The following is a 15609-nucleotide window of genomic DNA, read 5'->3' as shown; positions in this document are numbered from 1 at the left end:
CGTGGCTAAGGATGGGTTTCATTTTTATCATTTCTCACTATATGATTACGATGCAAAGATTAAGAAAGTGTTAAACTTTCACACCTCATGGATGTGAGCTGATAAACTCCCAAAAGATCAGATGACTTTGTAGGGGTCTTTTCCACAGCTAACTCAGTCAAGAAGTACTCCCCAAGGCTCTGAAGCTGACTGGTTAGGAATCTCATAACAAAAGTGAAACAGACTTTCCCAAATGTTTTATAATTTGGAGGGAAAAACAGACTTTCCAAATACTTGTCACCATTTTGGGGATTCCTCTTTCTTTAGAACTAGTTTGTGGTCTGGAAAAAAGAGTTTAGTGCCAGCTTAATACCAGATGATAAGTGTTCTGAGCACTTTGGAGATTTTTAGAAAAACACAAGTATTTTACTTTTTTGACCTATTCCTGGTAGATTTATGTGCCTCCTTAGTGGGAATTGGACAGATGCATAAGTGCCCAGAAGTAATTGGTTTGCTATTTCAGGAATACATTCCTGACCTGTACAACCACTTCCTGGATATAAGCCTTGAAGCGCACATGTATGCCTCCCAGTGGTTTCTTACTCTCTTCACTGCAAAATTCCCTCTCTACATGGTCTTCCATATCATCGACCTGCTTTTATGTGAGGTATGTATCAGAGGCCGCAGCACTTTGGCTTTTGTTTGCAGTGTACTTGAGAACAAATTCTGTTTTGAGGGTCAGCTCTGTCAAAACAGAATTGGTCTCTTTAGTTATTTTATTTTATTGCTAGGAAATCTAGGTTTAAGTGACTTTTCCTTGGACTAAAGCTAATGATCATATTTGTTAAAGGTGTACTCTGATATGAAAAGACATACTGAGTTAGACATTTGTATTAGTTCATATTAAGTTTGACTGTATTGAATGAAGAAACCCAAAATAACAGTGATTTTAAAAAATAGCTTTTTTCTCTCTCATGAAAAAAAGTCAGAATGTTGGCAGTAGCGTGCCTTCCCTCCACTCTGACTGTTAGCCATATGGAGGAGTAGTGCACCAGCCATTATATCTATATTCAAGCCAGGAGGATTAGAGAATGGGACAGGGTGCATCCTCTGTTTTTAAAAGAGATTTCCTGGAAATTCCATCCAGTATTTCCACTTTATGGTTAGAACTTAGTTATACGACCACACCTAACTGCAAGGGAGACTTTTTAAAAAATAAGCTGAGCAGGAATTTGCTAAAAATTAGAGATTTATTACTAAAGAGAAAATAGATATTAGAGTAAATAACAGTCTTTGCCATGGTGTAATTTTGGATTTTGTGTGGTGTGTTCATTTGTTTAAGAAAAACATAATTATAAAACTAATATATCTTTATAGAAAATATAAGTAAAATAATTAAAATACTTCAAATCCCACTGTCTATAGGTTAGCTGCTTTTAACAGTTTGGTTAAAAGTAGTATCCTTTCAGCCTTTTTTGTGTGTTCATATATGTGTATATATAATTACTATACAGAATAATATGGTTTCCATATGGATGGAACACTATATATTATGGTTCTCTATGTGTATATTTAAAAATATGATTGTTATTTATACTCTTTGTAAATTTCATGTACTTGAACATGCACATCTGTACTATCCTTTCTAATTATGCTATATTCAAAGCATAAAAAAATTCATAAAGAATTTGTATCGACCAATCAGCTTAAAATATTCTAAGAAACAGAAGAAATAAATATTACCAAATATGCCATTTTTCTAAGTTGCTGCAAAGTATCCCATTATTTGGATGTTCCATACTTTATGTAACCAATTTCTAATCACTAACCTTTAGATTGTATCTAGCTTTTCACTAGTATAAACAACCATCTGTAAAGTAGCTACTAAGGGCCAGTGGCATGCCAAGTAATTTACATAAACTTTTCAGCTAATTATCTCAGAAAACCCTTAGGAGAGTATTAGTTATGGAAACTGAGGCCCAGCAGCTTAAGCAGTTTAACTTGATCAATAGATAGTGCTTCCTCTCCTTTGTTCTTAGTCCCAGGAAGGAGCCCTGAGCAGATTCAGTTCTGGAATATAGGGCTTATCGACAGAGTGGTTGCTGTACATGGATTGGGACAGCACAAGATAAAGGAAAATTCCCCAGGAGTTATTTCCTGAGAGATCACAACTTTATGACTGATCTTTTGGTTTGGAAGCATGGAATACTTTGGAAAAGCATTTCTTATTATTGAATATGAGAATAGGGCAAGAAAAGCTCTTTTTTCAGAAAAATGGGAAACTAAGTGTTTAAGCAACTTTTCAGTGGCCCTTTAGGTTTTATTTTTCAAGGTAGTTCTGAGATAATTCATTTCCTTCCTTAAGTTTTCACAATTTCTTTAAAAATATGGGGCATTCTGAGGACAAATAGCATAGTAATCGAGATATAAATGCTGACAGTGTTCTTTTTGTCTGTTCTCTTTCAGGGAATAAGTGTTATTTTTAATGTCGCCCTTGGATTATTAAAGGTACTCATTTATTTATTAGCCAAGTTATCTGTCCTTCCCTGCTCTGCACTTGCAACACCTTCATTGTAGTCTGATTCTGAGCAGTCACTGTGCACTAGCACTACCCCTGACAGTGGATGTATGCAGGTGGCTCTGACAAAAGCTAAGACATATCTTCTGGGAATTATAAAAGTGCTGGAAATCTAGCATTACCCCTAACAGTGGATGTATGCAGGTGGCTCTGACAAAAGCTAAGAAGTATCTTCTGGGGATTGTAAAAGTGCTGAGAAGTGCTGGGAATATAAAAAACTTCTTGTGCATCCTTATGGCAACACATTTTTTCTATATATGTTTGTATTTTCTTACTTCAAGACTTCAAAAGATGACCTGCTGTTGACAGACTTTGAAGGTGCCTTGAAGTTCTTTAGGGTTCAGCTTCCTAAGAGATACCGCTCAGAAGAAAATGCAAAAAAACTAATGGAATTAGCCTGCAACATGAAGGTAAAATAATTTTGCGTTAGTTAAGATTCTGTTTTTCACTTAGTGTCTCACTGTTCCTGATCAAACATTTATAATACATAATTATGTATTATATTTATAACACTTATAATACATACATAATATTAATGTTAATATTTATAATATATAAATATTGGTGATGTTTTCTTCTGTATTATATGACTCTTAACCTTTTTTCCCCAAAATACTTTCCTATATATTATAATCCTATGAATGAAATCTCATTGTCTCCCCCAACCCCCAAACTGTGGGAAGAGTATTAATATCCCTGTTTTGAAGACAAAACAAAAAGAGGTTATAGTTCCCTAGTTGTACACCTAGTTAGTGGCAGAATTCAGGTTTCATGATTTCTTCTGCTGTGTTGGTTTGAGACAAGGCTAGAGTGCAGTGGCGCAATCATAACTCATTGTAGCCTCAACCTCCCAGGCTCAAGCAGTCCTCCCAACTCATCCTCCTGAGTAGCTGGGACTACAGGTATGCACCACTACACCCAGCTGATTTTTAACTTTTTTTTTTTTGTAGATTTGGGTTCTCACTATATTGTCCAGGCTAGTCTCAAACTCCTAGGCTCAAGTGATCCTCCCACATTGGCCTCCCAAAGTGCTGGAATTACAGAAGTGAGACACCAAGCCTGGCCTTAACTTTCAACAATTTGTTCTGGTCAGAAATTCCCTAAAATGAAGCTAATGATACATGAAGAAAACTCAGTTTTATCACTTCAAATGGCATTTGTGATTTGCACAATTTTTTTAAAGTAAAAAGATACAGGGTCTTGTGTTCGTGTTATCATAACATTGTATTGTATTGTATTGTATTGTATTGTATTGTATTGTATTGTATTGTATTGTATTGTATTGTATTGTATTGTATTTATTTTCTGTGGGGCTTTTTTTTGAGACAGGGTCTCACTCTTGTTACCCAGGCTGGAGTGCAGTGGTGCAGTCACAGCTCACTGTAGCCTCAACCTCCCTGGGCTCACTTATTTAGGGCTCAGTTTCTGCTTCTGTAAAATAATATTTTACTTCTCATTCTGGTTATGTGTCAGACTGAGCTAACTCAGATTACCCTTTTTTTTTTTTAACACGTAGAGAGGCTAAATAAAATACACCCCAAGAAATGTTTAAATGCCTGGAAGAACTTGAAATAGAAATGCACAGGTATTTAAAACAAAGTAGCTCAACTACTCTCAGGGGAGTATGGAACTATGTGTAGCTATTAGGGGTTTAATGCTCACACAGACATAGTGGATATGATTTGGGGCCTTTAGGAGGTAGCTGAAAAGTGAGGCCTTTGCATAAAGTTAGGACCTCTGAATGGCTCCCCTGTCTGTTAAAGGAGGAATATAAAAACTCTACCTATTAGCCAGAGAAACAGTAGAAATCATAATATGAATAGTGGATTAGAAAAAAAAAAAAAGGAAATAGAACTTCTGGTAATTAAAATAATCATCAAAGTTTACATTCCATTTAAAATGTTACATAATTCGTAGGTATTACGGCTAACACTTAATGATAGTTTACCATGTGCTTGGTACTATGGTTAAATGCTTTTATATGTGGGGATTAGCTACAATATCATATGTACAGTGTTTAACATAGTGCCTGGTAGTCAGGGTTCAAGAAATGATGGCTATGACTATAATTATTTCCTCCCTGATTGTTAAGTAGATAACAAACATTTTTGCAGTAATATTTTCAAAGAGAATAGGTTTGCACAAAGCATAGAACCAAATGAGTTCTGAGATTCTTTGAGTCACTCTTCCCATCTCAGCCTGGTTCAGCACACAAGAGGATGCTGCCTCTTTTTTGCTGATGATTTCTTTGCCTCCAAAATCTACTCCTTTCTCAGTATCCCAATCTCAATTAGGGGTACCTGGTTGCTCAGGCCAAAAACCTTGCTGTCCTCTTGACTCCTCTCTTTCTCACACTCCATGTCTCTGCCTGTTGTCAGAATATATCCTGACTCTGATCACTACCACCTTCATTATTAACATCCTAATCTAACCATCATCATCCTTTCCTGTTTCCATAGTGGCTTCCTACCTGGCTCTTTATCGCATGTCTCCTTTCACGTTTCCACCACCCAGAGGCATCCCGCATTCAATTTTGCTCCTTTTTTTTCCAAATGTTTTTTATGCGTTCTTAAATAATTGAGTTCATACAGTCAGTATCACTTTTCTTCCTGTTTCATGCAATTACACGGATTTTCCTCACTGTGATACTGTGGGTAAATAATCAGTTGTAAATGGTTATATAATTCCTCTGCTTGAATTTGTCTCACTGTGCCACAGTTTATTTAACTGTGCCCCTCGTTTTTCTTGTTTGTTTGTTTGTTTGTTTGTTTTGAGACAGGGTCTCACTCTGTCACCCAGGCTGGAATGCAGTGGCACAGTCTCAGCTCACTGCAACCTCTGCCTCCCAGGTTCAAGTAATTCTCCTGTTTCAGCCTCCCAAGTAACTGAGATTACAGGCATGCCACCATGCCCAGCTACTTTTTTGTATTTTTAGTAGACACAGTATTTTGCCATGTTGGCCAGGCTGGTCTCAAACTCCTGACCTCAAGTGATACACCCGCCTCAGCCTCCCAGAGTGCTGGGATTACAGGCGTGAGCCACCACACCCAGCCCGCCACTCTTACTTTAATTTTTGTTGTGATGTGAACGGTTTTATACATAAAGATTCATTGGATTTTAGAGTTTTTCCTTAAACTCTGATTCTGTCTCCTACTACATTTCCCCCTTCTCCTTCCAAATCAGATACCCTGGCCTCCTTGCTGTTCTTAGACCTTTGCACTGGTCAGTCTCTCTGCTTGTAATGTTCTCCTGAATGTCTGCATGGCTTCACTGTCCCCTCATCCAGTCTTCAGCTCATATATCCACACCTTCTCAAATTGCAGTATCTAAAGTAGCAGCTCCCCCAACCTTTTATGCCGTTACCTCCTTACCCTATCTTATTTTCCCTTACTGGAATGGAGGCTGTGCAGCAGAAGAGACAATCTCTTTGGTTTACTGCTGAATCCACAGTACCAAGAACAGGATCTGGCTTATAAATATTGATTGAATAAGTGAATGAATAAATACACTATTGAGTTTCTACCATGTGTTTTCCAAAGAAGAGTTAATATGGATTTGGGCAAAGCTTAATAGTTTTCAGCCAGAAGTCTTACCTTTTGGATGTCCATTAGCTTGAAATACTTTCATGATATATGGATCCTTTATTTCCATATATGGAAAGGTGGGGAAAGTCCAGGTAGGAGGAATCTAGTGTCTTGTTTTTTCTTGCCTATGCCTTCAATGAGACAAGTCTGACAAGGCTGCCTTTAGTGTGTCTGCACAGCACATATATTTTGTGCTTAGATATATAATTCCTTCTAGCCCCGGAGAACTTTGGGGTACACTTTGGATGTTTCTCCCTATTTGCACGTGATTTCAGGTGAGACAGTAGTTTTTCCTGAAATTGGCTTACAGCCTGAAAAGTGTAGAGATTGACCAGAACATGAGAGAATGGGATTTTTCTGCCAGAAGGTAAGATATGGTATGTATGGTTTAGTTAGTGATGATTGGTTGTCTTCTGGCAGTTATAAAAAATATTAAGAGAGATACACATAATAGTTGAACCTGTTATTGGCAAAGCGGTAATTCAGTGGTAACTTGCCAGTTCAAAATTAGGAAAAGTCATCATCGGCAAGTGCATCATGAGCCCTGCATTCTGTGGCTTGCGTGAGGTATGAGTGCACATGATCATCGGTGGTTTGAGCCCAGTAGACATTGAAAGGGTGGTTCATGATATGTGGTTCCAAAGCTTGTTTAGAAACAAGCTTTTGAAGTTTTTCGTGTGGAATTTACAAAGGTAACTTTTGCTTCGCAACTCACTGAAATCCCTTCCGTGATTTTTTAAATGTTTGTAAATTGCGGCTTGGTTTACTCAGTTGTACAGTTGACCTTTGAGCAACATGGTATGAACTGCATGGGTCCACTTATACTTGGATTTTTTTCAATAAAAGTTACACCAACTATGCCTCCTGTCTCCCCTTCTACCTCTGCCTCCTCCACTTCTGCCTCTGCTACCTTTGAGACAGAAAGACCAACCTCTCTTCCTCCTTCTCAGCCTACACATCATGATGACAACCAGGATGAAGACCTTTATGATGATCCACTTCCACTTAGTGAATAGTAAATGTATTTTCTCTTCCTTACGATTTTCTTAATATTTTCTCTAGCTTATTATATTGTAAGAATTCAGTATATAATACCTGTAACATACAAAATATGTATTAATTGACTTTATGTTATCAGTATGCCTTCTGGTCAATAGTAAGCCATTAGTAAGTAAATTTTGGGGGAGTCAGAAGTTACACGTGGATTTTCAACTGCGCAGGGCGTCAGTGCCCCTAACTCGTGTTGTTCAAGGGTTAACTGTACTTCCTAATTAAGGTGAGAATTGGAAATACTTTGCCTCACATGCCAGTCTAGGAAACAGATAGCTACTTTTGTTGTCATTGTTGTGATTTTTGGTCTTTTGAGAAGGGTCTTGCTCTGTCACCCCTGCTGGAATGTAGCCGCACAATCATGGCTCACTGCAGCCTCGACCTCCCAGACTCAAAACAATCCTCCCACGTCACCCTTCCAAGTAGCTGCGAGTACGGGCATGCACCACCATCTCCCGGATGTTTTGTTTTGTTTTGTTTTGTGTAGAGACAAGGTCTCGCTGTGTTGCCCAGGCTGGTCTCAAACTCCTGGACCCAAGTGATCGACCCAGCTCTCCCTCCCAGAGTGCTGGGATTACAGGTGTGCGCCACTGCACTGGCCGTTGTTGTGTTTTAATATTATGATATTGTTGTAATTTGTAGTATTGATATAGTTCTTAAAAGCATCTTATTTCTTCCTCACAGTACCCTGTGAGATACAGTAAGGCACATGAAGTGACTTACCCAAGTCGTACCAGCTGTATAGTGACAGAGCACCCTAGTGGAACTCGGGCCTCTGACTCTGTGTTCCCAATGCTTTCCAACCCATTCCACTGCCTCTTACCATTGCAAAGGTTCAATAATTAAATTTGGTGTGGCAGTATCTGAAATGGCCACAAGATGGGTATGTTGCTCTAAAATGTCTATATTCTTCTCCATGCCCTTGGGATTTTGTTTTTCTTTATAAATCTTTTTCTGTCTCTGTCCTTACTTGCCTCTCTCTACTTTTGTCTTTTTTTCAGGCCTTTTACTTCTCCTATTCTCCCTCTTTCCCCTTAAAGTGAACTTATTATGGGACTGAAATGTTTAATTTATTTCTTGAGGAGTTTAGATCCCCTGCTGCTAATCTAAAATTTAACAGTGTACCTCAAAACTCATTTAGCTATCCATTGACCTCTCCCCCTTTATGGGTCAGTGACCTGAGATAGAAAAATTGTTCCACTTCTGATAGAGGATCTAAAAGGCATTCTATTCTAAATAGATTATTCTAGAAGATCATTTATGGTCCTGGGAGCCCCACAGCCCTTTCATACAACTGTGCCTCGCATAGTCTTTAGAGGGGAATATTGAAAGGTCTTTTAAATTTTGATTCAAGAAATATGCGAGGGAAACTCTTTCTTCATATCTGTATAGGCATTTTTGAGAACAAGTGAGATATATGAGGCTAGTTTAGAAGACACAACAATCATGCTCTAAGAGATGGCCCAGTCAGTCTCCTAGATCAAACCTGAAGACTTGACCATTTTGCCGTAGAATCCTGCCTAAGATGAAATGGAATTGCTGAACCATTGCTTCATTTGAATGTGTCGTTTTAAACATCACATGAATGTGCCAGACTTCAAACTACTTGTGAGAAAAGGTACTAGTACAAAAACCAAATAGCTGTGTCTCCAAATTAATACAATGCTTAACCATTTGCTATTTGGAGAAACAGAAAACTCTTCAGCATTCAGGAGTATTTTCCCTTGGGGATATTTTATTCCAGAGCTTAAAACAACACTAATTTGAACTTCATTCTCTGTTCAAATTATTTGTGTAGTTAGTATATATTAGATTTAAGCTGTCTGAGGGCTGCGACTTCATTAGTCTTTGTTGATGGATTCACAGAATTGTACACAGTGCTCTCATATAGTGAAGTAATCCTCACAGTGACCATATGAGGGCCTTTTAGGGATGTGCATACTGAGACGTAGAGAATTGATGTAAACTCTCAAAGGATATAAAGTTAGTAACTAATGGAGTTGAGATTAGATCCCAAGAGTTTCAGACTCTGAAGTCAATTCTTATGGGCATTCCGCTTTACTGTAAATGGCAGATTGAATGAATGGGACAGGAGCCATTTGTGTGTTACCCCTTTTTGGTGATTTTAGTAATGTAATGATGGGTACCTCTATCTCTATGTCGGAGTTGAAATTTAATTCTCTATACACTACACAAAGTTCAGCTTTTCTTATAACTAGACCAGACTCTAGTTTTAATTTCTTTGCTTGTTCCTACCTTTTAGAATCAGATTTTATGAGGAAACTTCTGAATGGGTGCTCTCTTTCTCTGTAATAAACCCTAAATTTTGCCAGTTGTTGTAAGGGTAGTGATGGGCACTGCCTTCTTATTTTAATAAGCTGGTCTCCCTTAGTCCTCATCTGTTTGTGTTCTCTGCTACTAATTTGCTTCTTCCATTTTAGAAAAACACTATGGTGGTAGAACCAGAATATCTAATTCTACTTAGTGATCTTTGAAGGAGTTAAACTGTTTGAACAAATTAAATTAAAAGGCTCAGAAATTAAATAGAATGTTTATTTCCATTGGTGAAGAATGCAGGCCTTCGAGACCCACAGACCTTGACTTTTATCCTGGCTCTGCTTCTGCTATGTGACCCCAGGGTAGGTTAACATCGCAGGGTTGTGAGAGAATAAGATGATGCCTTGAAAGTGGCTGCTGCTTCCATCCCTCAAATACCAGTGTTCCTCTGGCCTGCCCTGCTTTGACCTTTGCCCAGGCATCCAGAGTACTTTCCTTAAGTCAGTTCAAGTCAACAAACACTTACAGATTTTCTTGAGTGTTCAGCACTGAGCAGGCCACAGAGATAAATAAGAAACAGGAATCACCCCAGACTTGCATTCTTATGCTGGCACTGCCACTGAACCCTGGGTGCTTGACTTTGGACAAGTCACCTATCTATGATATGGTTTGATGTGATCCATCTATGGTATGATAAGTATCACCTGCTATATAATCTATGATGAGGAAGTAAGACCTAGACCTATCTAGATAGATAGATAGATAGATAGATAGATAGATAGATAGATAGATAGATAGATAGAGATAGGTAGAGAGAGAGAGAAAGAGAGAGAGAGAGAGATCTAGGTCTTACTTCCTCATCAGTAAAATGAGGGAGATAATCCCTGCTCTGCTCATCTCCATAAGTTGTTTTGAGAAGTAAATAAAATAGTAGATTTGTAGACATCTTGTTATCTTGAAAAGTCCTGAGTAAATCTCAGGTTCTTTTTAATCAATAACTGAAAAATCAGTCCCTGTCCTGAGCGTTAAACAGGAAGATAGACTTGTGTCAGATTTTTTATTTAGCTTTCTGATAGTCCTACCACATGAAGCAATGAAGACTTTGGAGTCAGGATCTCCTTAATGTACCAGACTCTTGCCCCATACTGTCCACCCACTCACCCAACAACATGCTTCTCTCTCACCGTGCAGAGCTACTAATGTTCAACCTCCCACCTCACTGGACTCCCTATGACTCCAGCTCAGCACGGTTTCTGATTTTTGCAACACTTTTTTAAGCCAAACTTGGAAAGCAGCTCCACTTCCAATGATAGCCTGTTTCATGCTTTTCTGTGTTAAATTGACTTTGTTTAAAATGGCTCTTTGTTTGCAGCACATGTTCAGAGGGGTAGCTGTGTCCCTTGATTCAGGACAGCATGCCAGGTAATAATGACAAATAGTAGCTAAAATTTATTGAAAATACTCCACTGTGTGCTAGGAACTTTTCTGAGGACTTTACATGTATTTTGTTTTTTGATCTTCATAACAGTAGTCTTCATAAGGACTGTTAGGATTTTTACAGATGAGGAAATAGAGGCTTAAGATTAGGCAGCTTGCCATTGGTCACACAGTAAGTTATTGGCAGAACCAGGACTCCAGCCTTTGTCCGTTCCACCTGCACAGCCCGAGCTCTTAGTGGGCAGGTTGTACCATGTCACGCCTGCTCAGGTGAGCATCCACTCTCACTCTTTCTCCATGTGTGTGGCCCTTGCCGTCACTGTCTATTCCAGGGGCTGATCAGAGACCAGCTTCCCCAGGGCAAGTGGCATAGATTTTAAGACAGCACATTATCCAGTTCCTGTGACAGATTAATGACAAGTGAGTGACCAAAGGAGAGATGTTTTCGACTGAATTTGTGCTTCTATCAAAATAACAAACTGGCAAGTATCAAGTCTGTACCTTCTCTCTAATTTAAGGTTTCTTAATATGGGACAATGCACAGGCCTCAGGGGTTCCATGAGCCCTCTGAAATGGTATGTAGAATGTTTGATTGTGGAGGGAGAGGGGAAGTTGGCTTCTGTGCACTCTTTATTAGAGAGGAACCATGCTCTCAAGAGACTTTCAAGTAGTGCTATTTCTAATGGTGTTAAGAACCCCGGTGCTAATATAATGGGGTATAAGGTTGGTTTTACCAACAAATCCAGCCTTAAGTATTTGTTAGGCTTCTTTTCCCCCCACAAAGTATATTTAAACAGAACAAGGATTGAATTTCAAATTTAATTTTCTTTGAGGGCAGAAATACCTCTGTGTGAAGCTGTGATTTCCAAAGCCTTCTGATAGGAATCAGTGAACAGCGGGTATGATTCAGAGCTCTGAGTCTAAATCCATAGCTTCCCTTGCTTCCTGAATTCAATTAAAAGTTAAAAGTAAGAGAGAGAGAAAATGAATCTTGGACTTCTGAATCTCTGTTCATTAAGTATTTTCATGCTTACTGTGTGAAACGCATTAGGAATTTCACAATGAATAGGACTTCCTGCCCTCATGGAGTTTGTGTGTTGGCACCTATATATATCTTTGTATTGCTAATGCCATTGCACATGGTAGTGCTCAACTACTGGTTAAATAAATGTCCCTACTGCATCTTTATTAAGGTAAAAAGAAAGCCTTTGGCTTTGATTTGTTTAACATCCTGTTATTATGAGTCCCAGTTACTTTCCAAGCATTGAACACTGGAGATACAGTAGTAAGGATAACATATATGGCCTTTCTCCTGGTGGGAAGACAGACAATTAAGTAGAAATATAAGTAATTGTGAGCTTGGATTGCTGCCATGGAGGAATTGACTTGATGCTATGAGAAGAGTTATATAACTGAAAGACCTGGCCTGACAGGACGAGAGTATGAGGGAAGAGTTTGCTAAAGAAGGGGTGTTGGAACTGTAATCCCAAAAGTGAATAAGAATGAGCCAGGTGTGAGGTTGTCTAGGCAGAAGGAACATGCTTGCATTGCACGCCCACTTTGGTTGCCATTTCCATTCAGAAGAAAAGTCAATGCAAGGAAAAGAGAGTACTTTCTCAGTAATTTAGCAAGCATTTCTGGGTACTCGCTATGCATGAACAGGGGACAACAATGAGTGAGAGACAGTTCTGGCCTGGAGAAGACATTCATAATGTCATAGGCAGGCCAAGAGGTGCTGGCCTCTCCCAGGTATGGCCTCAAAAGGAGGCTTAAAATGCTTATGCTGCTGCTGGCACCTTTTGGTTCCCCGTGCGGGTTTCAGGCATCAGTCTTTTTCTTGGAGTTGGTGCCTCAAAGGCAGCCTAAACTAGTTGACCCATGCTGCAAAAGTCAGCATCAGCCGTCAACCCATGAGAAGCTTTGGTGTTTTTATTGATTTTGTGCTTGTGGTGAGTGTTTAAGGGAGAGAGGAAGGGTGGGAGGGAGAAAAAGAGAGACTGAGAAGAGGTGAGAGTGAAGACTGGGAAAAGATTGAGCTGGTGAAGAAGTCAGGACCCTGGACCAGCAAAGTCTGTGAAGACAGCAGAGCTTTGTGTACACCCATTCCTGAGAGGTGACCCCTGAGGACTGATTCGGAAGTAAATGAAGACCGTCAGCTAGAGAAACACAGAACTCTTAGAGAAACCCTGGATAATTATGAAAATGATACTTAAACAACATTTCTGTTTTTCCTAATTATAAAAATAATTCATACTCAATGCAGAAAACTTGGAAGACATAGGAAAAATGAAAAGAAACACGCATATCCTATCATGAGAATGTAAGAAGCAAATGAGATGTTGGTCCGTGTAAAGGTTCTATTATTTACCAGGTACTTATCACACACTCTTGTTACATATGATACTGAGAGAGAATCAACCCTATTACTGTGAGGGTGAGGCAGCTATAATAAGGGTTAATGAAATATAGAAGACATTGTTCTGTAGTTAGCCTATTAAAACATATATCTATGGGGAAAAATGTTAATTCTTCCTTATCCAGCAAGAGAATGAAAAATTGAAGAATCTTGAAGATTTGTGAAAATGTTTTACAGGATTTGGTGTCAATTCGTTTTTTTAAATATAGTGCCATGGGAGCCTCATAACCACCGCCCTTCCTCCCATTTACTCAGAATGCAAAAGCACTGGGATGAAGTGTTTGCTGTTCACAGCCTCATTTATTTTCTGTTCCACTACTATTGATCTGTTAGGATTGTCTATACACTTATTGATTGCATAGACATTTTACTTAGATGCTTTCTTTGTGAGTCACTTAGGTACACAGCAGAAGTTTACCCTAGCATTGGCCCTAAACTGCAGAAGATCTCAGCTTAAAGATGTTCGTTTGTGGCCTTACCCCAGGTGTTGAGTGAGCATCTTTCTATAGAGGTCAGCTGGAGCAGAATGCTGTCTTCCTGGCTGCCTAACCTTGGGCAACACCCAGACTCCAGGAATAGAGCTCTGATTGAGGCAGACCTGCAAACAGCCTGACTAGGGGAGGTGTCCACAGTCAGTGGGAGAGGAACACACTCTCCCACTGAGAGCGTCTGGACACACGCCAACACACAGCAAACGTGGGCCTATCCCTTCCCCTTTCTAGGTCTTATTTCTTCATCTATAAAATAAGAAATTTGGAGTGGAGTAGATCTGAGAGTCCTAGTTACCTGGACCTGGGGACTAACAGGCAGATTTCCAAGTCAGCACTTTAGTGCTGATTACTAAAGCTTCAGGAAGGGATGACCATTAGTTTTATAATCATTCTTTTAAAATATATATATATTTAGATGGGATCTCACTCTGTCACCCAGATGGGACACAGTGGTGCAGTCTTGGCTCACTCCATTCCCAACCTCATGGGCTCCAGGGATCCTCCCACCTCAGCCTCCTGAGTAGCTGGGACTACAGGCACATGCCACCATACCTGGCCAATTTTTGTATTTTTTTGTAGAGAGAGTCTTGCTGTGTTGTCCAGGCTGGTCTCAAACTCCTAGCCTCAAGTGATCCTTCTGCCTTGGCCTCCCAAATGGCTGAGATTACAGGTGTGAGCCACTGCACCCAGCCATAATCAGTCTTTAAACTACACACATCTGTGTTTTTTTAAATCACTTTTCTATTATATCTCATAATTTTTGAACATATAATTTTAAAAAATGTCATAGGGATTGGCTAGCTGTTCAAAGGAAGGAAAGATAGTCACCACCCAGCCTGGGCAACATAGCAAAGCTCCATCGCTAGAAAAAAGTAAAAATCAGCCAGGTGTGGTGTTGTGTGCCTGTAGTCCCAGCTCCTTGGGAGGCTGGGGCGGGAGGATCAACTTACCACAGGATGTCAAGGCTGCAGTGAGCTGAGATCACACCACTGCACTCCAGCTTGACTGATAGAGACCCTGTCTCAAAGAGGAAAAAAAAAAGGCAGTTACATCTTGAAGGTGTGTTGCCCTTGGTTATAATTTAGCTTGAAGAAGGAGACAGCACCAACTAGTAAGGAGGGGAAAGCCTGTTATGTAGAAGGAAAGCCAAGAGAATAAAGGGAGAAAAGATTTTCTAGAAGAAAGCAGAGTAGATTGGTCATGTTAAAGCATGAAAGTCAGGGAGTTTTGAAGTTTAGTTGGGGAGATGTAAGACCACTGGACAGAGTAAAAAGACACCACTGGTGACCTTCAACAGGGTTGTTTCATAGAGAAATCAGAGCAAAGGCCTGACTTACATTAAGGAGGGGCAGGTCTTGAAGCAACGGAGGTGAAGATCTAGGCCTGTGGTTTGCAATGGTTTGTAAGAAAAGGCTTGAGAGAAAGAGAACAATAATCTGATGGGGTGAGAGGGCATCTAAGCAGAGTAGTCAGCAGAGCTGTATTTTTAAGGGTACAGATAATTGTCTATTTGAAAGCAGCACGGAAGGAGGTAGCAGAGAGGAAAGGGAAGGGATAGAGAGGTGCTAGGATAGTGAGGACTTCGGATGGAGTCCAACTGCCAGGGCTCAAATCCCAGATCTCCCAGTCCCTTATTGTGTGACTTTGGTCAAGTTACATAACCAACCTCCTTATACCTCAGTTAACTTGCCTATAAGATGAGGATGAGAATAGCACACTTTGTAGAGGTGTTGTGAGGTCACAGATTTAAAGGATTTAGCAGCACTCGTATATGTTAAATAAAATGGTGGTATTATT

General features: G+C 39.6%; 1 protein-coding gene across 5 annotated transcripts in view; it reads left to right on the top strand.

Moving 5' to 3' along the window:
- The window catches only part of RABGAP1 (RAB GTPase activating protein 1), a 173558-nt gene that overhangs the window by 141590 nt on the left and 16359 nt on the right, over positions 1 to 15609 (top strand). For all 5 annotated transcript variants that reach the window (XM_017874797.1, XM_017874799.1, XM_017874798.1 and 2 more), the window contains 3 exons: positions 503 to 646; positions 2446 to 2487; positions 2839 to 2967. In XM_017874797.1, coding sequence (XP_017730286.1) covers positions 503 to 646; positions 2446 to 2487; positions 2839 to 2967 — 315 coding nt within the window. The remainder of the gene's footprint in view (positions 1 to 502; positions 647 to 2445; positions 2488 to 2838; positions 2968 to 15609) is intronic.

Source organism: Rhinopithecus bieti, unplaced genomic scaffold (genome assembly GCF_001698545.2).
Source record: "Rhinopithecus bieti isolate Rb0 unplaced genomic scaffold, ASM169854v2 scaffold_7967, whole genome shotgun sequence".
NCBI classification, from domain to species: Eukaryota; Metazoa; Chordata; class Mammalia; order Primates; family Cercopithecidae; genus Rhinopithecus; species Rhinopithecus bieti.
The sequence above is the reverse complement of the archived record's forward strand: the minus strand, read 5'-3'. Positions and strand labels throughout refer to the sequence as shown.